This window comes from Exophiala dermatitidis, assembly GCF_000230625.1.
Source record: "Exophiala dermatitidis NIH/UT8656 unplaced genomic scaffold supercont1.4, whole genome shotgun sequence".
NCBI lineage: Eukaryota > Fungi > Ascomycota > Eurotiomycetes > Chaetothyriales > Herpotrichiellaceae > Exophiala > Exophiala dermatitidis.
Window position 1 is genome coordinate 1,315,439 of NW_008751649.1, and position 26,574 is coordinate 1,342,012.

General features: G+C 54.0%; 5 protein-coding genes across 6 annotated transcripts; 2 read left to right on the top strand and 3 right to left on the bottom strand.

Moving 5' to 3' along the window:
• Nucleotides 1-36: 36 nt before the first annotated feature.
• Nucleotides 37-1,306, top strand: HMPREF1120_04805 (uncharacterized protein). Its single transcript, XM_009158950.1, has 2 exons — nt 37-317; nt 389-1,306. The coding sequence occupies exons 1-2, from the start codon at nt 186-188 to the stop codon at nt 1,130-1,132; spliced, it is 876 nt and encodes a 291-aa protein (XP_009157198.1). The 5' UTR covers nt 37-185; the 3' UTR covers nt 1,133-1,306.
• Nucleotides 1,307-1,624: 318 nt separating this feature from the next.
• On the top strand, nt 1,625-7,345 carry HMPREF1120_04806. 2 transcript variants are annotated; one of them, XM_009158952.1, is made up of 4 exons: nt 1,625-5,384; nt 5,482-5,631; nt 5,778-5,942; nt 6,015-7,345. In XM_009158952.1, exons 3-4 carry the CDS (start codon nt 5,814-5,816, stop codon nt 6,732-6,734), a joined length of 849 nt encoding a protein of 282 aa, XP_009157200.1. In that variant the 5' UTR covers nt 1,625-5,384; nt 5,482-5,631; nt 5,778-5,813; the 3' UTR covers nt 6,735-7,345. The 2 variants fall into 2 exon arrangements, with proteins under 2 accessions (XP_009157200.1, XP_009157199.1); XM_009158951.1 differs by having other exon boundaries at nt 1,625-5,631.
• HMPREF1120_04807 (branched-chain amino acid aminotransferase) lies at nt 1,691-3,074 on the bottom strand (the record flags this gene model as incomplete). The annotated part of the gene is made up of 6 exons (XM_009158953.1): nt 1,691-1,942; nt 2,005-2,624; nt 2,680-2,706; nt 2,766-2,879; nt 2,943-2,975; nt 3,044-3,074. 6 exons carry the CDS (start codon nt 3,072-3,074, stop codon nt 1,691-1,693), a joined length of 1,077 nt encoding a protein of 358 aa, XP_009157201.1.
• Nucleotides 3,569-5,358, bottom strand: HMPREF1120_04808 (uncharacterized protein). Its single transcript, XM_009158954.1, has 3 exons — nt 4,803-5,358; nt 4,525-4,686; nt 3,569-4,401 (listed from the first exon to the last, which is right to left on the bottom strand). Exons 1-3 carry the CDS (start codon nt 5,214-5,216, stop codon nt 3,694-3,696), a joined length of 1,284 nt encoding a protein of 427 aa, XP_009157202.1. The 5' UTR covers nt 5,217-5,358; the 3' UTR covers nt 3,569-3,693.
• Nucleotides 7,346-7,640: 295 nt separating the features above from the next.
• Nucleotides 7,641-26,551, bottom strand: HMPREF1120_04809 (nonribosomal peptide synthase). Its single transcript, XM_009158955.1, has 5 exons — nt 26,237-26,551; nt 23,592-26,184; nt 16,829-23,541; nt 16,606-16,774; nt 7,641-16,549 (listed from the first exon to the last, which is right to left on the bottom strand). Exons 2-5 carry the CDS (start codon nt 25,504-25,506, stop codon nt 7,908-7,910), a joined length of 17,439 nt encoding a protein of 5,812 aa, XP_009157203.1. The 5' UTR covers nt 25,507-26,184; nt 26,237-26,551; the 3' UTR covers nt 7,641-7,907.
• Between the last annotated feature and the right edge of the window lie 23 nt (nt 26,552-26,574).

Here is a 26,574-nt window from a genome sequence, read left to right on the forward strand (position 1 = left end):
AATCACTGTCTCGTGAGAGGCTGATTGATGGGGAAAGGAGAAAAGAGCCCAAGAAACCCCTATCTGAAAGATTATTGTGGCCGGGGTTGATATTGCAACTGCAGTATCACCACAGCCATAACCGCCCCCAATATTACCTCAAGCCGAAAAAGCCAACCTCTGACAAGATAAACGTGACAGCAAAGATGGATGTCGCGTTTGGGAAGCTTTCAGAGGCGACACAGGCGGTGGTCGGGTGGATTTCACAGCATATTCTGACATCCATCGGGGTTGCGCTCCTTCTTACCAGTGTGAAAAACATCCCTTTGATGTGGCACGTACGTTCTGGCCATCAGTCCGCTTCGGCTTTCTCATGGGGACCTTATCGATTTGCTGACATGACTAGTAGACTCGCCTAATCTCCGCCGTCTTATACCACACCAAAGCAAAAAGCGCGGATGTGGTCACGACGGAAAAAAATGGGCCACTAGCGGTATTTCAGCCCATCGTGACTAGCTCACGCAGCGGTCTTTATGAATGCGACATCAATGGTCACAAGTCGGACAGCACCTACTTCTCGGACCTGGACATCAATCGCATCCACCTCATTTCCAAGCTGTTCAAAGGAGCCCTGAATCCGGCTCTCCTTCCTGCTGACAAGAGGCGAAGAGCCAGGAAGATGAGGGTCCTTCTAGGGGGCGCGGCCTGCATGTGGCGTAAGGAGATCAAGCCATTCGTACCTTACGAGATTCACACCCGTGTTTTGGCCTGGGAGGGGAAGTGGATTTATCTTATCAGCCACTTTGTTCCCGTCCAAAGCTCCCGGAAACGGTCCAACAGGGCCTCCCGTGATAAGGCCAACGGTGGGGATGTTGACGCTCAGGTGTTCGCGTCATCTGTGTCCAAATACGTGTTCAAAGATGGTCGCAAGACAGTCGAGGCCGCAGTGGCGCTTGAGTCGATAGGACTTTTGCCTGCGGAAGAAGGTCAAGACAATGGGGACAGGGCAAGGATTGAGGAGGAGCGGCAAAAGGGGATGGAGACGGCTCGCCACTTCATTGCTCTTGATGAGATGCATAACCAGTTTCACGATACACTGTCAAAGCCATCATTTGGCGAGTTTGGCATGTTTGGGAGATTCGTCTTCCATTGACCGCCCACTGGGGAAGGTCGACGGCCCTTAAAGATGTAGGAGAGACTGAGATACCGCTGATACCAACTCTCCAGTTGGTATGTGTCCAGAATAAAACGTTTCTCCTGGCTAGGTGTTTCTCCTGCGCGTTCAAGTTGTACATACCTGGGTAGAAATTGCATCCTCGTCATCCCAGGAAGAGTCTGCGCGTAACCAAGGGCGCTGCACCCAACGGCAGCAATACGCGACGGTTTAGGAAACTGTGAAGCTGTGTAACTGTGTCCATGTAAGGTTCTCATCCAGCAGCACTGTCAGTGAAAGAAAGAATGTGAACATCGGGCGTGGTGGCCGAGTTGTCGAGTTTTAAGTTGTCATTTTGATGCTTTTTTTGTTCCTACGGTTATAATGCCTTTGCTCCGCCCTATGCCCCGCGTTTCCTTCCACCGCGACGCGACGCGACGCGTCTTAACCTCAGTTTGGGATTTTATTTCTGCTTGTACTAATGCATCATGATTGGCATCATGATGAACAGTAACACTTAAGCTCCATTCACCTGGCAGCCAGCGGTCCTCATTCTGCCTATGCGCTTGCCGCAGTCGGAAACTCGACGAGTTGGGTGCACCAGGACTTTGTGTCCTCAGCCTTGCCACGCATGATATTGTCGATAGCCTCGCGCAAGGCGTGACAACATGGGCCGGCGTTCTTGTTGCCTTGGCCATATACGAATTTCTCCCCCGTCGATTTGCGGGTGATCGACCCGATGGGCAGCAGCAGCGTGGCAGTGCCAACAGCCATGACCTCGGAAAAGAAAGGAAGCTCATCCCATTTAATCTGCGACAGCATCCGGCGTTAGCAGACAGCAAAGGGAAAAAGGCGGCAGTCGCCAGACTTACGCTGCGCTTCTCAACAGTCCAGCCCAAAGATTTGGCCATTTCTACGCACGTGTCGGAGGTGACACTGGGCAGGACGTTGGGGCTATTCGGCACAACCAGGGTAAAATGACCCTGAGTTTCCCGAACGCCGATGAAGGAAGAGGTGGAAAACTCGTCAATTTCAGTACGAGTGGCGCTGTCAAGATGGAGGGTGAGGGCGTATCCTTCTTTACGCGCTGCGTCGCTGAACCTCATGACCGGGGCATAGTTGCCGCCAACCTTCGCATTGCCCACTCCCCGGGGGGCTGCTCGATCGAACTCCTCAAGCACCACGGCGTCTTGTGCACCAACCCCGTGGTAGGCGGAACCTGGCTGGATGTAGACGCAGAAGGTGAACTCTTTTGGCGATGTCAGCGCCAGCTGTGCACTCGAGCCGAAGAGAATCGGACGAATGTACAGCAATGCATTACTGTCATGCGGCGGCACGAACTCCGAGTTGGCTCCCACCACACGCTGCAGGCATTCCACGAAAAATGCTTCTGGCAGCGGTGGGATGGACACCACCTTTGCCGAATTCACCATTCGAGCCGCATGTTTCTCCGGGCGGAAGATCAGAATACGATTATCGGCCGTCCGACACGCTACACCATGATCAGCGTCTTGTTGTGGCCCGGGTCATACGTCATTCTATCTCACCTTTCACGCCTTCATAGCATTGTTGGCCTTTTGACACACTGTCAGCTTCCTGTGGTCAACCTTGAGTGCAGCAAGAAAGGACGAACCGTAGTTCAGTCCAGGCGAGAGACCGTGGACTCGCAACCACGGGTCTTGGACGATTCTGGGCTCGCCCCAGCCCCCAGTTTCGGCATTGTACGAGACCTCGATGTGAGATGCCTCTGTGGTGTCTTAGCAATGCTTTTCCAGCATCCGCGTTGAAGTCAGAACAAATTCGCACTTACGATCGAATCCTTGTAGGCCGAGTCGGTTCCAATCTGCAAGTAGACCCCGATGGTCAGTTCCCGTGCTACAAATCAACCTGAAAGACTTTGTTCAGACTCACCCACGGAGTCGCTGGGGGCTTTTGGAAACATGATCACGATGGGAACAAGTGGATCTCAATTATAAACGGAATTTCTCCAAAGTCTGAACGCAAACGAGGTAGGAGTCAAGAACGAGCAGGCGATATTGAACTGATGCACTGGACGCTGGAAGAAGTAGTCTTGTTGCCCTGCTGTCCCTGCGATTCAAGTCATGCTTACCGCTCGTGAGCAGTTCGAAGCAGCCGGAAGATGGTTGTGCTCATTCTGCCCATCGAACAGCAACACACTTGCTGATGGCTGATGATGCGCCCACGCATGTTGCAGCTTGTACGGCCTAGGGAAAACGAACCACTGCTGTGGATACAAAACGGGGCGTCAAATCATGGCTCCACTCTTTAATTGCCCTATCCACTGGCTAGATCTACCCAAGACGGCAGGTGGGCGCACCCGGTCTCGGCTGGAGATCCATTCGAGATCCTTACTAGTCCGGCGGTCTTTTGCGATGATCCCTGGCCGGCGCACGTGGACACGCAACGCGTGAATGGCAACCATGCTACTGTTATCGAAAGACAAATTATGGATGGCGGTTCATGTTTGAGAAAGCACAAGCTATGCAACGCTATACAACGAAGAACTTGAATACAGGTAGGACGAAATCAGACATGGCCTCCTAGCTGACTGCCACAGGCTCTGAGACCGCCTTGGCCGTCTTCTCATGCATGTAATTGTAGTACTCCTGCGCGGTCATACCATTGCTGGCCTCGACTTGGTTTCTGGTGCTGCTCAGCAGCGATGGCAACGGCGTCAAAGGAGCGTCCATGTTGGCCTTGCCAAAGAATCCAACCGAATACCTGGCAGGCACGACCTCATCTTCGTGGGCGCCTTCGCGTCTCTGGGGGGCCAGGACACGATGATTCGTCGACTTGAGCACACCTGATGTCCAGCGCTGCAGGGTGTCAGCTATGTTAACGATCATCTCGCTGGGCCGTGAGCTTTCGACGGCCACGAACTGCCCTGGACGGGCGGGGTCCTCGATCTCCAGCCCACCCACGGAATCTTGGAACAACAGGGTCAAAATGCCGACGTCGGTATGTTCGGCGATGCGAAATGTACGGCCGGTCTGGAGTTGCGACATCGCAATCGGCGGGTAATGGGTGATTCGCACCTCGCCGTTGCCCGCCGAGCAACGTTGACTTATTTCTCCGTCCTCGAGGTGTAGCGCCTGCTCGAAGATGGAGACAAGCAGGTCGTGCAGCTGTACGCAATCGGCAAAGAAAGACTGCATGAAGGAGCGGAACTCTTCGCCTCGAGCACCTGCGACGACTGGCCACGGCGTCGGGTAGATTGTGTCATGGACAGGGCCAAGATCGAAGCATTCCTGTTGGGAAGCGTCAGCACCAAATCTCCACTAACAGTGTGATTCCTGATCGGTTCAACGGATTTCGCACCCAGCATAGGCGTGGGCATAGACATCTACATCTCATTCCGGACCGCAGCATACCTTTACATCTGTAACCGGAGCACCATCCTTCACGCCTTTGATATACCCCGTAATGGCACCAATTTGCTCGCGGCCAACGCCAGCGTAGCCGCGATAGGGGCCTTTGTTGGACCGGTTGGCGCTCTGCTTGACCTCATCCGGCCAGCCGAAAAACTCGCGGGACTGTCGATCATTCAAGTCAGCGAGATAGAGACCCTGAGATTGATATTCCCACTGAAGGGAAACAAGAAGCCATTGCAAACTCGGCACATACAACATCGCAAGACCGTAAAACTTACCCAGGCAAAAAGCTCGTGAATTCTCTCATCGGACAGGCCGTGGCCGACGAACTTCACGAAGCCGTAGGTTGCGCACGAATTCAACAGTTCATCCCGCAGCTCCTGATCTAGCTGCCCATCGCGATACAATTGTGACAAGTCGATTGAAGCGAGTGCTGCCATGGCTTGTTTGTACGGTTTCTCGTCAAACCCTCGTAGCCATGGAGGACAATGCGAATTAAGCCGCTGAGGATGTCTGTCATGCGTTCCGGCTCGGAGTTGATGTTCGCCGCTTAGCATTGGCGGGCCTGGAGTCAGGCATCTCCCCTCAAACTCGGTTCTTCCCGAGTATGCTATTTCTGAACGAAGCTCGATGCTGGCGTGCCCGCGGCGGTGGTAAGTGGTGGTTGGTGGAGGTGGCACCACTTTCCCCATCGTACGACAAGAGAGCAGCACAACACCAACACGCGTCCGTGGCCTCGTGCAACCCCTTGGAGGGACAATTGTTTGTTTGTCCTTCCCCCGAGGACGAATCCGGACTGGAATGGCCGGTATCGCACATCTGGAGAGAAGCCATGTAAGGAGATTGAAAGGAGATGAAATGTGAGAAACCCACAATCGGCTTCCCGCGACTGCGTTCCTTCAGACTCTCCCGCCGTTGTTTTCCTTCTGTTTTGGCGCTGAAATGTCAACGCTCAAGACGCTCAGCCTTGAGGACTTCCGCAGCGACGATGCAGCGACTCGAGCCAAGTTTTGCGAGGACCTGCTGTGGTGTTTCAGCGAACAAGGCTTCGTGCACATCCGGGACCATGGCTTGAGTGCTGAATTTGTGGCGGAAGGGTTTCGCTATGTGAGTACTCCAGTGCCGCTGCCAGTGCCAATGACCCATGAGGATGCCGGCTCCTTTGCTTGATCTTGCCCCTGTCCATCCTCCCTGCTTCTTGCCGACCCTACCACATCGACCTCGTTCTAATCCGATGTGTCGTGTGGTTCCAGAACCGCGAGCTCTTTCGGCTTTCCAAGGAGAAGAAAATGACCTTCGCCCATCCACTCAAGCCCAACCCGCACCGAGGGTACAGTTTCGTCGGGCAGGAGAACATCTCGGCCATTAGTGGGTTTGAGAGGGGCGAAGAGGCGCCGGCCCGGGTGTTGGACCTCAAGGTATGTGGAACTAGTTATGGTTCTTCCAGTGTTCGTTTATCCGGGCCCTCACTCAGTGCTGACAATCCCCAGGAATCCTTCGACTGTGGTGCACCTGAAAACACGCACGACCCCAATGTCTGGCCCCAGGAGGGCGATCTGCCCGGGTTCAAGGACTACCTACTCGACTACTACGAGCGATGCCACTCGCTACAACTGGAGCTTTTGTCCGCACTCGCTCAGGGCCTAGGACTGCCCAACGACACATTTCTCAAAATGCACGACCAACGTGCTCACGAACTGCGTCTCCTCCACTACCTCGAGGTGCCTGCAGCGGCCGTGGCCGAGGCCGACAAGACACGCATCGCCGAGCACACCGACTTTGGCACGCTGACGCTGCTGATGCAGGACGGCTCCGGCGGGCTGGAAGTGCTCCACCCACGCACGCGACAGTGGTATCCGGCCGAGTGCGAGTTCCCCAATCTTACCGTTAATGTGGGCGACTCGCTGATGAGGCTACTGAACCGCCGTATTCATTCGGCCTGCCACCGCGTGCCGCTGTGTCGTTCGCGCATCCAGGGCGAAGTTATCCCTGCCCGTTATTCGATTGCTTACTTTGGCAAACCGAACCCGGACGCTTCGCTCAAGCCTCTCGATGCTCTCGTCACCGACGATTGGCCCTGTGCCTTTGACGACGTCACCGGTCGGCAATACGAGCTTCTAAAGCTGGGCAAGATTTATTCTTCTGGAGACTTGGAGCCCCCGCAGCTGCAGTTCAGCATTAACAGTGTGGCGAAACCTATCCTAGCATGATGAAGCTGAACTCCGTACCTAGAAGAGAGGCGACCTACGATTTCTTTTTTGCTTGTTGGTGTCTGATGACGCGATCAGGGGAAGTAGGACACATCCGCAAAACATTAAAGAGCCATGATTTACCTTGTCCATAAGGTATTTATTTGTCGCCGTCGTTAATTGGTTTTGCTGTCATTATAGTCCCTTGGTGTGATATGATCGAATGTTATCATGCTGACATGTATCGCTGTTGCTCCGCATTTGCTCTCTCATCTTTCTAAGGACCTCTCTCTCCCCCTTTTTGCTGTCTTGTTATGTCCTGTCCTATCCATCCTGCATTGCCTTGTAACTCTTATCCTGCGTCAATTCTGGCCACGACCAAGCAGGTTATAAGGCTGCTCCCGACTCACCAAGTACCTACACTACCTTTTTGACGGAGAACGAGGGGCAGACACTTCTCCAGCTAAGCCTGGCACCTAAGTACCCCCAAGACTCCTTGCCGGTTTGAACTGGACGTGTGACATACTGTACATGTACATAGTCATGCAACACTACAAGTGTTGCCCGTACACTGTGTGCCGGCTGACTCCCTACCAAGCAACCCTCCCAACCCCAGTATTAAGTAACTATTTTCAATCATGGAATTCTATTCAAGATGCACCTCCTCCTCCAGCCCCATTTTCATCCAACACCCAGCTGGGCCCGAGACCAAGCCCTGACGCCTCTGGATTTTGATCTTGAGACGTCCCATTCAGAAAGGAGACGTACATATTCGACACCAAGATGCAAAATCCCAGCTCACGGTAAGAGCTAAGAGTGTGGAATGTTCATGCTCCGTGTTGTCTACCGAAGGGTTTGGGGGTGTGGGGAGCCCTCGCTGAATATTTATTTATATGAGTGTGGCTCAGTTAATGCAAAGCAGTGGCTGGGCTGGTAGTCCATGAGTTTGGATTGCTCAAGTTCAACATATATATAAATTTAATATCCAATTTTGCTAGACCAACACATAAACACTAGGAAATAATTATCTAGTAACAAATCTACCGCATAAAACCAGACCAAATTTGTTCGCACCCCCATGCCGTTGCCCAAAATCAAACAACCTCCCAAAACCCACCCGCAACGCCGGAATTCATTCGCAACTCACACACGAAAGCTTTTTTCCAAACATCAAATCGCCCTTTTTTTCCATCTTCATTTTCTCAAATACTGTGCATGTTCACTCTTGATGGCACCTCTGGTACCACGTGCATCATGCACTTCAAAGCCTTGCTCGAGGATACCACCTTTAGAAAAGGCGATCTCGACATCAATAGTCGACTTGGTGACGGGGTCATAACCCAGTCCTGAACCAATGGGAGCAAAGTGAATGACCTGGGCCCCCTCAGCCAACAATTTGTCATCGAGGCGGAAATCCTTGATCAGAGTCTCGTCGTTGCCGGTGGTGAAGCGACGCAGATTGCTTTCAAAGTGGGCAAAGAATGTGCGGCAGAGATCTCGATCGACGATTCTGTCGTCGATGAGAGCGAAAGCATCGACTCCATAGTCGGTGATGGCACAGTCCAAGAAGAACGGATTGGGACTCTGTGCCATAGGGATTCGAAGTGGTCGGATCAAACCGATGCCGCTGCCCACGCCGGCTTTGTGGTGATTGTACGGGTTGACGGTGAGACCGAAACTTTGATCGATCGCGGCTTGAAGCTCGGGCGAGAGCGTGCGCAGCCTCTGCAGATCGCACTGTTCGTGAGCGATCATGCTGCGACATTGGGACTCTAGGTTGAGCAGGAACCAGCGGGCGCTCTTTAGCGGGTCAACCTTGATCCGCAGCGGCACCGTGGTCAGAATGGGGCCCATGATCCGCTCGATGTCGACCACTGGCGCATTGCGGCCGCTGAGTGTCAATTGAATGGTCACATCCGATGCGCCTGTCAGTTGGCAAAGGGCGAGACCCCACGAGGCGTAGATTGCCGTAGGCATCGAGATGTTTGTGCGTATCTTTGACCGCGGCAAGTGAACCTCCAAGTCGCAGATGGCGTTCGCCTCCACTGTTCGTCCATTGGGGTTTCCGAGCAATGGGGGAGGCTTGTAGCCGGCAAACTGCTCAAGCCAGAAAGCGTCTGAAGCAGCCCGATCCATATTTTGCATGTATCGGATGAATCGGTTGTACGGCACTTGGTCAAATGTCGGGCGGCCTTCGGCGTAGGCCTTCTCAAGACTGGCCCAGAGCAAGGCGTAAGCCCAGGCGTCATAAGTCGAGTGACAAGCCGTCGTACAGAAGTACTTGTTGCCAGTCTCGTTGTCCGAGATAATACCGACACGAGTCAGTGGTGTGCATTCTCCAAGCGGCTCGGCATCCTCCATGGCATAGTACTCGCGGAGGCTCTTGGCCTCTCTCCAGGGCGACGTCTCCTCTTTCTCGACGATTTGGAACCAGCGGCCATCAGTGAATTGGACGACACGAGTCCGAAGAATGGCATGGGATTCCACCACATAGTCCCAAGAAGCCTTGAGCTTCTCGATGTCAACGTGATCGGGAATCTGGAATGCAGTGAGCAGCGAGGTCACACCGGGTCTCTGCGCAGAAACTTTGAGGAAACCAATCTGCGCTGGCGTGGCGGGATACAAGTCTTCGATCGTGTCCACATCCAGACCGCACTTCTGTGCCAGTGCGAGCTTGATAGCCTCGACGTCTTCGCCTTCCATGAGCGCATATGGGGGAATTTCGGCACGCTCGGACGCGTTGAGATCAGACATGTGCGTAGACATCTCATCCAACTGCTGGTGCTGAAGGATGTCGGCAACTGTCAAGCTGAGGCCTTTGGATCGAGCCAAAGACACCAGACGAACAGCTGCCATGGAGTCTCCTCCAAAGCCGGAGAAGGTGTCGCCTGCAGAAATATGGCTGGCGTTGACACCAAGAATTTCGGCCCAAAGGTCTCGCAACCGCAACGCCGACTCCGTGGTAGGCTCATGCACCTCACCACGGCCCGGGTTGACGGCGAGTCGGGACAGTTCCTCCATGGTAAGCCGTACACAGAGGCTTTGAAGGTCCTTATGATCGATCTTCAGGTTGCTGGAAGCCGGGATTTTGTTGACTGGTAGATAGAATTGTGGGACCATGAACTCGGGCAAGACCGCGCTGAGCTCCTTTTGGATGCCGGCGACGAGTTCTTCAAGACGTTCACGAGCCTCCAATGAGTGCATCAAGCGAGTGCTCACGGTGGCCGCGTTGGCATCGGGAATGGCGACAAACACGACCAATAGCGGACGCTCGCGACCTTGTGGTCTGACAAGCTCTGTGGCCACCTTGGTTCCCATAGGCAGCACTCTCACCAGTTGATAATCAATCTCACCCAGATCCACGCGCTGACCGTTGAGCTTGACTTGCATATCGCGGCGGCCCAGCACACGGATACTACCATCCGGCTCATACACACCAAGATCTCCGGTGGCATAGATTTTTCCACTGCCTGAGCCTTGAGCCCATTGTGGTCGGTCAAGGAACACCTTGGCTGTTGTCGTCGGGTCGTTCAAATAGCCGCGAGCCACAACAGGTCCATCCACCAGGATTTCTCCCACAGTGCCAAGAGGCATCAGGCGGTTGTAGTTGATGGGATCCGCAATCCACATGGAGCAGTTGAGGCCCCATCCGATATTGGCTGGTGAATCATCAGGCTTGAGGCCATTGCGCCCAGCACACCACACAGTGCATTCTGTGGGGCCGTAGACATTGATCAGATCCGTGTGTTCAGCCCACATGTTCACCAATTCTCGGGTCAGGGCCTCTCCACCTAAAGACAGAGTCTTCAGAGGCGTATCAGACGGGTGCAAGAGCTTGGCGACGGTAGGAGTCAGGGACGCTTGATTGATGCCCATGGCTTTGATGGCACCTGCGAGATTGTTGAGTCGGTCATGTTCACTAGGCATACAAATGCAGGCACCATGAAGCAGGTTGGCAAACATTTCGCCGACACAGAAATCCCAGGTGAAGGAAGCAAACTGCAAGTATCGAGAAGTCGAGTTCTTTCCTTGCACGGCGGCTTGAGCGGGCAGACCGGAGGCTGCGTTTCGGTGCTCAACAACAACTCCCTTGGGCTCTCCGGTTGAGCCAGAAGTAAACATAATGTAAGCTGCACCGGTTGACTCCACGTGGACCTGTTTCAATTGCGGAGAGGCGGCAGGCAGACTACGTACCATCTCAGGAGAAACAACCACAGTCTCAGCCGCGGAGTCCGCGAACAAAGCTTTGAGGTGAGGAGCCACGAGAACAAGAGGTGCCGAAAGACGTTGGATAAGAGAATGAAGACGACTCTTGGGATGCGCAGAGTTGAGTGGTGCCCATACGCCGCCTGCTTTCCAGATTGCGAGGATGGAGACCACCGCCCAGATGGATTTGTCGAAGCAGAAAGCCACGAAAACTTCGGGCCCGACGCCACGTTCCATAAGAACTTGACCCAGGCGATCGGAAAGCTCGTCAAGCTCTCCGTATGTCAACTTGCCGTCCCATGATTCGACAGCCGGCGCGTCAGGAGTGGCAGCGGCCTGTTTGCGGAACATCTGATGGATTGTGGTTTCATTTGGAGAGACCTTATCCTGAGCATGCCAAGTTTGAATCTGAGACATGTCTGCAGGACCAACGAGCTGTAGGTCTTGAAGCTTAGTGTTGGGCGAGGTGGCCAACTGTCCGATGATGTACTCGAACTGTTTCATCAGTCTGATAATAAGGTCGTGGCTCAGCAGTTCAGAGTCGTAGGATACATTGACCGAGATCTCGTCATCCTCCAAAGTACACGACGCGGTGATGGGGAAGGTGTATAGGCCAGCGACCTTGACAGGTTGAGGGGTGATACCCATGCGCTCAATAGTCATATCAAGCGACGAGGCGCCACCAGCCTGGAAGACCAACAGAGTCCGGAGAGCAGAGGCCGCTTTGGCGTCAGGACTTGCCTTGCGGATGTTCTGGAATCCGAACTGCATGTATGGAATGATGTCGGTCGAGTTTGTTTTGATACTGTTCAGGTACTCGGACACAGTTGCGGCTGGATCATGCTGGACGCGGAATGGGAAGTTGGCAATGGCGGAGCCGATCATGTTCTCGATACCGGCAACGGGTGTAGTGCGTCCACTGACCACGACGCCGAACGTCACGTCTTGCGAGCCCTCGTGGAGACTCATCAGCAGACCCCAGGCAGCCTGGAGTAGTGTAGCGGTGGTTGTGTCCGAGTTGGCTGTTTTGACAAACTTGATGTTGGTCGTGAGCTCCGAGTCCGCCACCGACCGATAACCAACCTGAGGCAATGGCGGGAAGGCCGGTGGTTTGGAGCCATCGAGGTAATTTCGCCAGAACTCTAGGTTCGCCTCTTCGGTCTGCTCTCCAAGATATCTGATCAGATGGTTGACACCAAGAATCGGCGACTGGGGCATGTCAAAGTAGGCCTCTTGCACGGCGCGCCAGATGTTGGTGACGCTCCAACCGTCGTATCCAGCATGATGCATGGTGAGGACCAGATATCGAACAGCGTCCTCACCCTCTTGCTCCTCTCCAAGGATCGCCATTGCATAGAGAGCTTTTCCGAGACCCATGACTTCCACGCTTCTTTTGTAGGCTTCCACATCCGTCCCAGGGATGCGCTTGATTTCGAGGGGAGCCTTGGCGACCACTTGCAAGAATCCGGCAGAATCGGTGTGAACAATCCTGGTTCTCATCGTCTGGCACCTGGATATAGCGTCTAGCCAAGCGAGCCGGAACTTGGCCATGTCAACTGACCCGGCCAGGCCGTAGACGAAGTGGGCGTTGTAAGTGCCGACGTCCTGCAATGATGCCACCATCATACCCTCTTGCAGTGGGGTTGTTGGATAGACGTCTTCTATCTCGTGAATGGCGAGGTTGGCTTGTTGTGCGACTTCCTGCAGCAGCACGCTGATGTCTTCGCTCTTAACTAGTGAGAAAGCAGGAGGTGAGCGGACCACGGCTCCGAACGCGGTCTTGGTGGCAGCTGAAGCCATCTCCTCCAGCGTCGGGTTGTCAAAGATCTTGGCGACGGTCAACCCGATGTTCTCTGCTCGTGCAGCCGAAACAAGTTTCACCGCAGTAAGCGAATCACCACCAAGTCGGAAGAAGGAGCTGTTTTTGCCAATAAGGTCGGCTTCCACCGATAGGGTGGAAGCCCACAAGGCTTGAAGTCTGAACTCAGCTTCAGTGGTAGGTGGCACCAGCTTGTGGCCGACCGACGAGTCTTTGATGGAGAGATGGAAGTCATGGTCGATCGCAAGTTTCTTCAGAATCTTGCGGTCAATCTTGCCAGAGCTCAACATGGGCATCGTGGCCAAGAAGAAGCAAATGGTTGGAATCATGTATGAAGGAAGTGTCTTCTGGAGATCGTCGTACAGGGTCGCGATGTGGTTCTGCAACTGAGTCGACACTTCGCTCACCAATAGCCCATCATTCGTGTTTGGATCTTCCTTGTTGGTAGGCGGGTACCGGAGAAATAGCGCAATTGTTGGTTGATCAAGGCGGCCCCCAGGGGTCACCACTTCAGCCGCAATATCCGGCTGGGGACCAAGTGCGACGCGCACCTGGTATTCAATCTCGCCCAGTTCGATTCGCAGACCCCGAAGCTTGATTTGAGTGTCTTTGCGGCCAATGAAGTCGATAAGTCCGGTAGACTTGTATTTGACCAAGTCTCCAGTCAAGTAGATACGGCTGGGTTTCTGTCGGTGGAACGAGTCCAAGAAAGTAGGATTCTCGATGAATGCCGCGGCCGTCTTGGCTGGGTCTTTCAGGTATCCGGACGCCAGAATCGGCCCTTCAATTGCCAGTTCTCCAGTAATGCCAACCGGAACGAGACGGTTATGGTTGTTGGGGTTCACGATCCAACTCACACTGCCCAAAGCCTTTCCGATGGTGTGTGGTGAGAAGTCTGGGGAGTCGACTTCAGTGACCATGTTGCAAACGGCGGCCTCCGTGACGCCGTAGGCGTTCAAAAGATGGACTTTGCCAGCCCATTCCTCGATTAGATCTTTCCTAATGGGTTCGGCACCAAGAACCAGCATTTTGAGATGTGGAACATCGGTTGGTTTGACCGCCTTGGCAAAGGAGGGCGTCAAGATTGCAATGGTTACGGCCATCTCATTCATGGCCTCCACCAGTGTGTCCAGACGTTGGCTTTCTGATGGTGTGCAGATACAACCGCCGTTTGCCAACGTCGAAAAGATCTCGACAATGCTGATGTCGAAGGTATAAGCAGAGAATTGCAAAGCACGGGAGGATTTCTGAAAGCCAAAGGCGCCGTGTTGGCTGATGCTGGTGGAGATGGCGCGGTGCGAAGTCAAGACGCCTTTTGGTTTTCCGGAACTTCCTGACGTGAAAAAGCAGTATGCCGTGTGGTCCGGTGTGACCATGACTGAATCCAGGCCATTTTCCCGTGTGGGGAGGCTGTGGACAAAGCTCGAAGAAACGCTGACCGTCTTGCAGGCAAAGTCAGCAAAAAGGCCGACAGTTGCGGGCGACCCAAGAACCATGATTGCTTCAGTATCTCCGATGCATTCGCGGAGACGTTCAGCAGGATGCTTGCTGTCCAGAGGACAGTAAGCGGCTCCTGCCTTCAGAATGGCAATCATCGAGACCACAGCCCAGATTGACTTCTCCATGCATATAGGAACGATACTGCCAGTCGTCACACCCTCCGCAATGAGCTCACTTGCAAGCTTGGACGACAATTCATCGAGTTGGTCATAAGTAAGGTCACCATCCCATGCTGTGATTGCAGGTGCATTCGGCTGGGTCACTGCCACTGATTGGAAGAGCTCATGGAGGCACTTATCGACTGGCTCGACCATATCACCATTGAACCGGGCAATGTCAGACAAGTCGCCAGGAACCGTTAGATCGAGGTCTCGTACGAGACGGTCCTCATCTGGAACGTCCAGCTGTTCAACCAAGTGTACAAAGTGCTCAAGGAGTCTCCGGGCTTGCGCAGGGGGAAGCGCTGCGCTGTCATGGTTGAGATCCAGGAGATATCCTTGGGGGTTGAAAGTGCACTGAAGCACAAAGGGGTAGGTGTGGAATGGCTTGAAGAAGTCCTTGTTGGCGGTCGGACAACCAAGGAAAGTGGCGTGAGACTTGTTGAAGTCGTCCTCGGGATTCTGAATGACCAGCAACGCCTTGAAGCTGCAAGCGATCTTGGCATCCTCAGAGACCTTTTGGATATTCTGCAATCCCGTATGCTCGTAAGGGATGATATCGAATGACTGTTGTTGGACCTGCTGTAGGAGCTGCGCAATCTTCATATCCTGGGCAAAGGAAACGCGGACTGGAGTTGTTGCCAGCGTGGGTCCTGCGATCTCCGCAATCTCTGGGAGAGGAGCGGCACGTCCAGACTGGGTACAGCCGTAAACGACGTCGTCAAGGTCGGAGTACTGGCCCAGAACGAGAGCTAGAGCAGTGCGCACGAGGGTCGCCCCGGTCACTCCAGTCCCCTCACGCTTGTTAAAGTTGACTTGGATGCTCAAGACCGCCTCTTGGAACTCGGCTCCTGGAGTCTGGGGAGGGAATACCGCGGGAGGCGACCCTTGAAGCTGCTTCCGCCAAAACTCCTCCACTGCATTGCGGTCGATCGACTGAAGGTATTTGATGAATCGGTTGAAATATACCGGCTGCTTTGTTGCCAGACCATGATAAATCTCTTCCACTCTCCGATAGATTGGTTGCACTGACCAGCCATCGTACACAGCGTGATGTGCAGAAAACACCAGAATTCGTCCCTCGACGATGGCAAATCGTGATAATGGCTGGCCCGTGGTCATTCCCAACGCCCGATCATCTGCGAGGTATTTAGCCTTGTCCCGGTCCTCTCTCCACAGGAGCTTGGTTTTCACAACCGCCTGCATCATGCCCTGACTTTGACTCGGGAAGAGACGAGTACGCAAAATTGGCACTTGTTGATATGTCATCTCCCAAGCGGCACGAAGACGGTTCATGTCAATATGGTCAGGGATCTGGAAGGCAAACTGGGCCATGTAGGAGCTTTGCTCCTTCTGGGAGAGGGCGAGTAAGCCTTCTTGGAGAGCAGTAGCGGGATAAAGATCCTCGATTTGATCATCATCAACCTTGCACGCCTTTGCTGCTTCTTTACGCAGAGATGAAACGTCGTCCACGAGCTCGAACCTAAGTACTTCATCGCTGTCTTGCTGAAGCGGCTTGGCGGCCAGAGCCATGTCTGCAAGCACAGAATTCTTGAAAACAGTATCGACTGACAGTTCGAGCTTGTTTTGTCGAAGCATCGCGACCAGGCGCATTGCCGTGATGGAATCCCCTCCTAGACGGAAGAAGTCATTTTCTCGTCCAAAAGTAGCGGAGTCGATGTTGAGCAATTGAGCCCAGACTGTCTGAAGAGTCCTCTCCATATCCGTGGTCGGGGCGGATACTAGTTGGCTGGAAGCCGACGAGTACTTGGACAACTCTTCAACCGACATGCTGCGCGCAAGTTTCTGCAACTTGCCTCGGTCGGTCTTTGCCGAAGCTGTGAATGGCATCAGGCGAAGCGGGAGATATGCTGATGGAATCATATGCCTAGGGAGGACATTCTCTAGCTTCTCATAGATGCCCTCCATGGCATTGTTGTAGAGCTGTCGGTCATGATCTGACGTGACAATTTCGGGGAGGGTGTCACTTGTAGCTTTACCACATTGTTCAGTGGGGAGAACTCCAAGGAATGCAACTAGCATCGGAGGTGCAGTGCCCTCGGAAGGTCGCACCATTTCCACGGCGACTTCGGTGACATTAGGCATAGATAATCGAAGCTGGTGCTCGATCTCTCCCATCTCAATTCGCTGGCCTAGTGCACAAGGTTTGTCAGTACAGGTACAATCTCGGCGCCAACCCGTAGCTTACCTCTGAGCTTCACTTGTGTGTCTCGTCGACCGGCGTAGTGCACTTTGCCATCGGGCAGATAACGGACAAGATCGCCCATTTTGTAGAGCTTCCCAGTCGGCCGGTCCTTGGGCAACCACGAAGGAGCGGAAATGAACGCCGCTTGCGTTTTCTCGGGATTGTTCAAATACTATGATTAGTGGTCAGCCTGTGTCACTCAACAGATGTCGAATTCAGTACATACACCATCAGCGACGTTAGGACCTTCGACAATCAGCTCTCCGATCGTTCCTATCGGGGCCAGCTTGTTGTGGTCGTCCGGATCAACTATCCATGTGTTGCAACCGATGCCGAAGCCGATGTTGTGTCCTGATGCATGGGCATCGATGCCAGGCTCGCAATGTGTCCAGATAGAACATTCTGCTGGACCGAAACTGTTGATCAGGTAGACCTGAGGAGCCCATGTTGACACGTTGTGTGGAGTGGCTGTTTCACCACCGAAGAGCAGGGTCTTGAGCGTCGGAACTTCTGCCGGATTCAACAAAGAAGCCACACTTGGAGTGAGGAAGGCCCAGTTGACACCCATACGTTCCATGGCGGCAGAAAGTCCGTTCATCCTTTCAGAATCCGATGGGACACAGACGCAAGCTCCGACGGCCAAGGAAGTAAATATCTCACCGATACTAACGTCGGATGTGTATGCTGTGAATTGGAGATTATTGGAACCTGGGCCACCGTAGCGGAGGACCTCTGCATGACCGCGGATACTGCTAGAGAACGATGAATGAGTAATGTTGATTGCCTTCGGCTTTCCAGTGCTGCCAGATGTGAACAAGATGAAGGCCGTGTCAAGAGCAGTGGGGTTGGCTCCTGACGGCCTGGAGGTATCGGCCGCTTGCTCAACGCGCAGAGTGGCGATCAGATGATCATCGACAACAAGAAGGTTATGGGATAGAGACGATGCCTTATCGGCCCACTTGCCACTGGAAATCACTAGGTCTCCCTGCACATCAGCAACCAACCCACGAAGCCTTTCCAGCGGGTGAGCAGGGTCGAGAGCCACACAAGCGCCCCCAGCTTTGAGAACACCAATCATGGTAACGATGGTGTAGATTGACTTTTCGAAAACCAAAGGCACGAGAAGACCTGGCCGGACACCCCTTTGTCGCAATTGGACTGCCAGGGCGGCAGCTAGGTTGTCCACTTCACGGTAACTCAGTTCACCTTCCCAAGAGCGAACAGCAGGGTTGCTCGGATGCTGTTTGACGCTTTCCTCGAAGAGTGCATGGACACATGTGGTTTGCAGCGGTGGTGGTTGAGGATTCCACACTTTAAGCTGTGCGGCATCCAAGGGACTGATGAAGTTCAAGTTGGCAATCTTACTTTGTAGCACCTGTGGCTCGTGTAGGTGAAGCAACAGTTGCTCTAACTGGGCCGACAATCGCTGCACTTCAATGGGCTGGAAGATTTTGGGATCATATTCGACCGTCAGACCGATAGTTTCCCTGCCAACAACAGCTTCTACACTGATTGCAAAGGTGTGGAAGGGCCCAACATCTTCGTCCACCAACTGCAAGCCGAGTGCTCCAGCTGTAGCTGCGGTGGTCGACTCGGATTCTGGCTGGATCATCAAAAGTGTCTGGAAGTCGCATGCCTGCTTGATTTGGGGAGACAGACGACTGACGTTGTAGACGCCGTATTGCTCGAAATCCATCATCTCAGTCGCCTGTCTCTGGATAGCGGCGAGTAGATCGTCCACTGTCTGATTATCCTTGTCCATCTTGACGCGGACGGGAACAACCGCGGTGGTAGGCCCGATAATGGACGTGATTCCAGGGATATCTGCCGACCTACCGTTTAGGCTTGCTCCAAAGACGACGTCGTTGGTGTCGTCGGAGTATCTGGCAAGGAGAAGAGCCCATGCGGCCCGGATGATGGTTGCGTCGGTGTAGTCAGAGACGTTCCGGCCTGTTCTGATCGTGGATCGATGGTGGGCACTGGCAGCGGGCTGGTAGGATAGTGAGGGTAGGCGGGGATATGACATGATTGGTGCATCCGTCATTTGCTCTTTCCAGAAGGATACACATGACCCTTCGTCCATGCGAAGGAAGAGGCTGGAAAAGGAGTTGAAGCCCACCACCGTATCAGTGCCAAGCTCTTCGCCCAAATACACCTTTTCAACGTCCTCGAATAGTCGGAGTAGGGACCATGCATCATACGCAGACCGATGCAGAGTCAGCACAAAATACGTGGGTTGATTACCAATTTCATCGTCAATGAGGGCATACCGGCAAAGGGGGCTGCCCACGGTTACCGGGTTCGTCTTGTCTCTTTGTAAGTAGTCGTGTAGGTTGGAGCTGGTCTGCCACTTGGGGGAGTACTTGAGTACCGCCTGCATCAAGCGTCCCGAGTTGGTGTAGAAGAAGCGTGTCCGCAAGATTGGGGACCGTTTACACACCACATCCCACGCCGTACACCATCGATCACGTTCAATGCCAGTAGCTAGTGTCATGGTCATCTGTCCAAGATATGTGCCTGGGTTCTTTGCTGATAGCGCCATGAGAGCATTCTGTAGGGGCGTTGCCGGATAGATATCTTCGATGTCAGCTCGATCGACCTCACAGGTTGATGCGGCTTGTTCGATTGCTGCCTCCACAGACAGATTAACCGCTGGGACGAGCTCAAATGGCAACAAATTCGAGTCTTGTGTATCAAATCCGGCTTCCACGACCTTGGCCATGTCAGCGAGCACCGGGTTCTGAAAGATGTCCTGGACCTTGAGTCTGAAGCCTGCTTCACCGGCTGCGGCGACGAGTTTCATAGCCACGATACTATCACCACCAATGCGGAAGAAACTATCATCAGCTGAAATCTCCTGAGCAGGAATATTCAGGACCGCGGCCCAGAGATCGTGCAGCTGCTGTTCTGCCCGGGTGCTTGGTGCTCTTCTGTTGGCCTCCTTGCGGTGGAACGCAAGCAGTTCTTCGATCGACAGCTCCGCAGCCATCTGTCGCAACTTCTTCCGGTCAGTTTTGGAAGTACCGGTATATGGCAGTTGCGTGACAGGAAGAAAGACGCTGGGAATCATGTACGAGGGCAAGGACATGGACAGCTGGTTCTCGAGGCCTTCGATCTGCGACATCAGCCACGCCTTGTCCTCGTCCGTGTTTGCTATCGCTGGAACAGGAGCGGGCACATTTTCGGTGAGAGGCCGGGCAATAAATGCCACGAGAAGGATGTCGTTGTCGGTGGCACTGCCCTTGATGCCTTCAACAGCAAGCTCAAGTTGTGGCAGATGCTTTCGTAGTTGAGTTTCAACTTCTCCTGTCTCAACTCTCTGTCCACGGATCTTCAGTTGGGTATCGGCTCTGCCCATGATTTCGAAAGATCCATCCGGGTTGTACCGTGCAAGATCGCCTGTTCGATAGAAACGTCGATCAAGGCCATCAAAGAGATCCGAAAGGGGCCCGGAAACTGACCATATGGGGTTGTGGATAAACACCTCTGCAGTGAGGGTGGGCTTGTTAAGGTAGCCAGTGGCGAGGGTAGGGCCTTCTGCGAGAACTTCCCCAATGACTCCCACGGGAGCCAAGGAGTCAGGGTCTTCCTTGTCCGTGATCCACAGTCGGGATCCAACTGCTCGACCAACGTTGCCTAAGCTTTGGGTGCTGGTGAACTTAGGGTTGGCTGAACACATGATAGTCGTCTCACTTGGCCCGTAGACATTAACAAGGTTGATTCGTGATGCCCAAACACGAACACAATCATGGGTCATTCTCTCACCGCCCATAGCCATCAGTTTGATTGAGGGCAGATCATCGGGATTGAGCTGCGCGCCCACCGTAGGTGTAAGGAAGGCACAATTGACTTGCTCGTCTTGAATAAACTGGGAGAGGCGGTTACTGCGGTCGTCGTCGGTGATGACACAGAGTCGAGCGCCACTCAGGAGTGCGGCAAAGAGCTCTCCGTAGAAGGCGTCGAAGGCGAAGGAAGCAAACTGGATCAGTCGCGAGTTTTCATTCATGTCCAGTACTTCGCACATCGCCAGAATGCTCGAGCAAGCAGCACGATGGGAAATGACGACACCTTTGGGTTCACCGGTGCTGCCGGATGTGAAGGTGAGGAAGGCGGTTTTGTTCGGCGAGGTAACAGGCAGATCCAGATAGGAGGCGTCGTCCAGTGTTGCGATGAGCCCAATATCAATGACTTCCAGGTTAAAAGCCTCGTCGGCGTCAAAACGATCACATTGCTGAGGAGAGCTCAGGACGAGTCGTGGTGACGCTTGTTGCAAGATACTGGCAGCGCGATGCTCAGGAATGGTGGGGTCCAGCAGGAGAGTGGCCCCGCCTGCTTTCATGACCGCAAGCAGCGAGACAATTGTCCATACTGACTTCTCAAAACAGAGAACGACTAAGTCGCCTGGGGCAAAATCATCGCGGAGGTTGAGGATGGATGCAGCAAGTCTCGTCGAAAACTGGTCCAATTGCTCGTAGTTGACCTGGCCGTCCCAAGCAGTGACTGCGGTGAGTTGCGGGTATTTCAGGGCCGTTTCATGGAAGAGTTGGTGCAGACACCTTTCTTCCCTGCGGGGTGGTGACGAGTTCCATCGAGCGATGGTAGCAATGTCCTCCGGAGAAAGAGAACGGATCTGCTTGATGGGTATCGCGATATCCTCGGTGAAGACTCGCGTCATGACATAATGCAGTTGATGCAGAAGTCGTTGGACGAACTCTGCACTCAGCAAATCCTCGTCCCAGTTTGCGGAGAGAGTGAAGGCGGAGCCAGCAATACCGCATCGGATACCGAAAGCGAAAGTGTGAAAGGCAGTGCCATTGTGTGCTTGAAGCTCTTGGAAATGAAGATCACCACGCTCGCCGTTTTCACGCTCAAGTTCCACCATGAACAGGTTTTGAACCGCACAAGCCGCACGTGCACCTTCACCAAGTCGTTGGATGTTTTGCATACCATATTGTTCGATGCGGATCAACTTGGCAGTCTGCACCTGAATGTCGTCGAAGAGTGCCCTCAAGTCTTTCTCCTTTGGGATTTTGACTCGCGCAGGCACAGTGGCAAGCGTTGGAGCGATCAATTTGTCAATTCCGGAAACAGGAGCTCCTCGGCCATTGCTGACGGAGGCAAACACAACATCCTCAGAGCCAGCATAGCTGGAGAGCACCAATGCCCACGCGGCGCGTGCTTTAATGGCGTCCGGGTAGCTTAAGCTGCTGAGGCTGCACTGGGCTCGTGGAAGCTCAAAGGTTAGAGTTAGAAATCCCTTGGGATTGGCCATATGCCCGATCGGCACGCTTGGGAAGTCGGTGATGGGGGACGAGTCAAGCTCTCTCGACCACTCACTCTTGATGAAGTCATGATCAAGGGAGATGTGATGTAGGAAGCCGGAGAAACTGACTCCTGGCCGGGGTCGAGAGCCAGCATAGACGCGGGCAACTTCATCAAGCAGGAGATCGAGGGACCAGGCGTCATGGATCGCATGGTGGATTGTCAGCACAAAGACGGGCCCCTTTTCTGGGTCCTGGACAATGGCGAACCGCGCAAGGCGATCGTTTAGACCCATCGATACCTCAAAATCTTGTTGTAGGTATTCGTTGAGGCCAATATTGACGTGGCGCCATTCCAGGTCCTCTTCCACGATAACCTGCAGCATTTGAAGTTGAGCGCTTTCAAATATGCGGGTCCGCAGGCAACTGGCGGTGTGGAGAGCCACTTCATTCCATGCCTTGGTGAAGCGGTCGATATCGATCGTGCCTAGAAGCGGGTAAGCCTTTTGTAAAACGTACGTACCTTGATGGCGAATTGAAAGAGCGAACAGCCCTTCCTGAAGCGGCGTGCATGGAAGAATATCTTCAATATTGGCAGCATCAATGCCGCATTTGGCTGCGGCAATGTCTCGCGCGCTCTCGGCCTCGGAGCCGAGGAGGGCAAAAGGCACGAATTCGTCGTTCTCGACGCCTTCCATGGCGCGGCAGGCACGAGCCATATCAAAGAGAGTCGGATGGCTTAGAATATCGGAGACGTTCAGGGAGATGTTGGCCTGACGGCCGAGGACCGCCAGCCGCATGGCGGAAATGGAGTCACCTCCCATACGGAAAAAGTGGGAACTTGCGTCGATTGTCTCGATATCATCCAGCTTGAGCACAGTTGCCCATAAATCCCGGAGTTTTTGTTCGGCAGGGGTGGTGATTGGCCTTGCAGTGACATGGCGCCTGGTAGCATTGAGATCCCTAGTGGTAAGGCGGGACGCGAAGCCTCGAAGGCGTTTGCGGTCGAGCTTGCCAGACGCTGTCAGAGGGAGCTCGGTGCGGAGCGGGATGAGAATATTTGGAATCATGTAGGGCGGGAGGTTTTCGGCCAACCTATCCTCCAAACCAGCTACGAGGGCCTCAAACCGCTCCACATCTGCCGCCGAGGTGGCCAAGACGTCTCCATGCGAGGACACAGTGGATGAGGTGGCCAGTGAAATGAAGGCGGCAATGTTTGGTGTGTTTCCCCCATCTGCAAGGTTGACAACCTCCGCACAAAAGGCGGTATCGGGTGGCAGGCAGGATCTGAGCTGATCTTCGATATCCCCGAGCTCGATTCGTTGGCCGCGAACCTTGACCTGAGTGTCAATGCGACCAATGAACTTGTATGTTCCATCCAGGTTGTATTGTGCATAGTCGCCCGTCAAGTAGTATTTCTGGGCGGCAGGATCCGAAGCTGCTGGGAAAAGCGAGCGCCATGCAGGTGTTGCCACAAACGTCTCAGCAGTCTTTTTCGGGTCATTGAGGTACCCAGACGCCACCATGGGACCTTCAGCGAGAAGCTCGCCGACTGTCCCCACGGGCGCGAGCTGGTTGTAATTGTTCGGATCCACCACCCACATAAGTCCACCTTGGGCGGTGTGGAGTGTGTTAGGGGCATCGCCCGGGGCAAACTGGCCATAGCCACACATTCCGGCTGCTCGAGGATCAGCACTGGCCATATCAGCACAGGTCAGGGGGATATACCTTCAGTGGGACCGTAACCAGCAATGACACGCTTCAGAGGAAGCCATTCATCCAAGAGAGACTGAGGGATCGCCTCGCCTCCGAGGTACAGAGTCTCGAGGTCAGGTAGATCGCCAGGTTTGAGCAGTTGTGCCACTGTCGGGGTGGCATAGATGAAGTTGATCTTCATCTCTTGCATAACTCCAGTAATATTGTTCATTCGCTGCTCCTCAGAAGGAATGCAAACGATGCCCGCACCGATTAGTGTGGTAAGAATCTCGTACATGGAGTGGTCAAACGTATAGGATGAAAATTGCAAGACCCTCGAGCGCTCTGGGATCTGCATACTTGCTGAATGGGCGATAATGGCAGATGCAAAGTCGCGGTGGCGCATGATAATGCCTTTCGGGGTTCCCGTCGATCCTGAAGTGAAGATGATCACTGCCGTGTCTTCAGGACTGACGGAGGGTAGTCGCGTGGGGGTGACCTCGGGAAGAGATTTCAAGAGCGAATGAGATATTTCTAGGACGTTTTCGACACATGGTGTGAATTTTGAAGTCCACTCTGGGGACGCAATGACCGTGGACACCTCCGCGGCATGAAATATCTTCTGTAAACGAGTGACTGGGTGGGAAGGATCAATGCCGATGTAGGCAGCGCCGGCCTTAAGCACGGCGAGTTGAACAATTGGAACGAGAAGAGAACGGCTGAATGCTAGGGGGATACGTGAACCGGCACCGATCCCACGAGTTCCCAAGTAATGAGCGAGTTTGTCAGAAGCTGACTGTAGCTGGTTGAAAGACATGACGCCGTCCCAGGCCTCAATGGCGAGTTGGTCACCAAGGCGATCAGAAGTTTTCCGTACCATATCATGGAGAAGTGCATTGTGAACCGAAGGCACAACAGGATTCCAAGCCGCTATCTGGGCCATGTCCTCGGCAGAGCAAAGCTCAAGTTGGGAAAGTTGAAGATCCTGATTTGACTTGGAGCTGAGCGTGCGCATGACATGTCCAAGCTGGGCCACGATTCGGTCGACTTGTGGGAGGGAAAGACTCTCCTCGTCGAATCTCGCCGAGACTCGACAAGAATTCTCTGCAACATCGGTAACAGTGAAGACGAGGGCCCGGGATTTCCAGACATTATGGTCGTTGGGGAGAGTGTCTGCGAAAGGAGAGAATAGAATTGAAGTCTGATATCCGCATGCTGCGAGAGCATCCTCGCTGAGACGTGCGATCGCCTGCTCGCCGATGTTTCCATTCTGTAGCACTGATACCTGAAGCTGTTCCACGTTCTGCAGGTAATCGGACACCGAGATATTGGAAGGCACAGAGATGCGAAGTGGGAGTGTGGGCCGGATTTGGTGTTGTAGAGGCAAACGAGCGTTGCTGCCAAAGCCCCAAATCACCTCCGAGGCCAGCGCGGTGTAGCGAGCCAGCAGTAGGGCCCAGGCAGCACAGGCGATGGTCTCAATGTCTTGCAGCCTGGGGCCCTCGCCCGATGCTTGCAGTTGAACCTGCCGAGCAACGCCCAGCTCCCTGTTTGCGGCGGACACGTGGGTGGAACCAGAAGGGAAGCCGGCCGGTGGGGGTTCACGGAGGAATTCGCGCCAAAACCGCTCCGCGCCGATTTCCGCTGAAACGCCATCCACGTCTTTCTCGCAGGGTGTGTCATCCGAGAACGATATGGCATCCTCGGGAGTCTCGGTGTCGCCAACCTCGTCTGACATTAGTTGGCTGGAGATGCTGCTTGCAGATGCGACCTCAATCTCAACACCGAGTTTGCTGGCATCCCGCGCCGCCGTTACCGCAGCCAATTGCTCAATCACCTCCGCTTCCACCGCATTTCCAGCCGGTAGCCGCGAGAGGTTCGTGGCCGACTCGAGGATGTCGCTTTCGAGCACCCATTCGGCCGGGCTCAAGAACATCGCCGGCGCCATTTGTTGTTGTTGTCGGGAATTTTGGATTGGGCCTCCGCGGGGGAGGTCGTATATTCCTAGAGAGTCGATAGACGATAAAGATTCACCCGCCGTCGCCCTCACATGAGTCCTTGCATCCCCTTGACATAGCAACGTTGCCGCAAGGGCTGATTATGGCCATTGTTGGCGATCCCATCCCGTCCCAAGAGTAATGGTCTCAGAACAAGGTGCGCCCACTTTGGTGACCAGTTCATTGTATTCTGCTCTTCCGCGCGAAGCGTGTAATTTGCGTGGACTGGGGCCAACATCCCGAAAAACCGGTGTTGTGTCGGTTTGTCTTGCTGTGGGCGACAGCTTGTCTGGACTCTACAAATACAAAAGTGGTCCCACGGCCTGCGTGGTCCTCAGTCGATCAGGGTCACCAAGAGGGTCCAACGGGGTACCTGGTGGCTCCACATACTGTAAGACGGGGGTGGTTGGCCTCAGACATTAAAACACATTAGTATTGAAGCTAGGGATTTCCGATAGCCACCGCCCTTGACCGAGCAAGACGCGCGGACAACGGGAAGCGCTTGAAGCACTCTGGTTGTGCTCGTTCTCTCTCTGCGGACCACGTTCTGATCGAGCATGATTACAAGGTGATGGAGAAGTGGGGTTTGACGTGCCAATTGTTGAGTGCTGCACAGCAAATCTGTATTCCTGTGGACCATCAATGATGACCCTACGGACGCGGTAGGCTACCACAACGTACACTACTGATAGTAGTGGTCTCCTATACCCTTGGAAGCTGCAGTTGTGATTGTGTGGAGGCGGGAACTCCAGCCTAACTTGAACTGCACGTCCTCCTGACACCCTCACCAAGCTCTTGTATTGTCGTCTGTGCTCGAACTGTGGGAGATATGTCGGTCCGCTCGGCCGTTGGCCAGAGTGGTATTCGCTTGGGGGCTAATGTCGAAGGTAGTTCGGCGCAGGAACTATATACCGGGTAGGTCTCTAGTGAGGCAGGCTTACGGACGTTGGCAACATGATGCAGCAGTGAGCAGCTTCAGGTTTGGGCGTGGTGGTCTATTGCAGTTCATGGTGCGCTTC

Coding starts and splice junctions, on each gene's coding strand:
- HMPREF1120_04805 (XM_009158950.1), top strand. CDS start 186: ATGGATGTCGCGTTTGGGAAGCTTTCAGAGGCGACACAGGCGGTGGTC. Junction 318..388: donor ACATCCCTTTGATGTGGCAC/GTACGTTCTGGC, acceptor CATGACTAGTAG/ACTCGCCTAATCTCCGCCGT.
- HMPREF1120_04808 (XM_009158954.1), bottom strand. CDS start 5,216: ATGGGGAAAGTGGTGCCACCTCCACCAACCACCACTTACCACCGCCGC. Junction 4,687..4,802: donor TTCACGAGCTTTTTGCCTGG/GTAAGTTTTACG, acceptor AATGATCGACAG/TCCCGCGAGTTTTTCGGCTG. Junction 4,402..4,524: donor CTCCGGTTACAGATGTAAAG/GTATGCTGCGGT, acceptor GCTTCCCAACAG/GAATGCTTCGATCTTGGCCC.
- HMPREF1120_04806 (XM_009158951.1), top strand. CDS start 5,467: ATGTCAACGCTCAAGACGCTCAGCCTTGAGGACTTCCGCAGCGACGAT. Junction 5,632..5,777: donor TGGCGGAAGGGTTTCGCTAT/GTGAGTACTCCA, acceptor GTGTGGTTCCAG/AACCGCGAGCTCTTTCGGCT. Junction 5,943..6,014: donor CCCGGGTGTTGGACCTCAAG/GTATGTGGAACT, acceptor GACAATCCCCAG/GAATCCTTCGACTGTGGTGC.
- HMPREF1120_04809 (XM_009158955.1), bottom strand. CDS start 25,506: ATGGCGCCGGCGATGTTCTTGAGCCCGGCCGAATGGGTGCTCGAAAGC. Junction 16,775..16,828: donor GTCCTAACGTCGCTGATGGT/GTATGTACTGAA, acceptor CACTAATCATAG/TATTTGAACAATCCCGAGAA. Junction 16,550..16,605: donor CACACAAGTGAAGCTCAGAG/GTAAGCTACGGG, acceptor CTTGTGCACTAG/GCCAGCGAATTGAGATGGGA.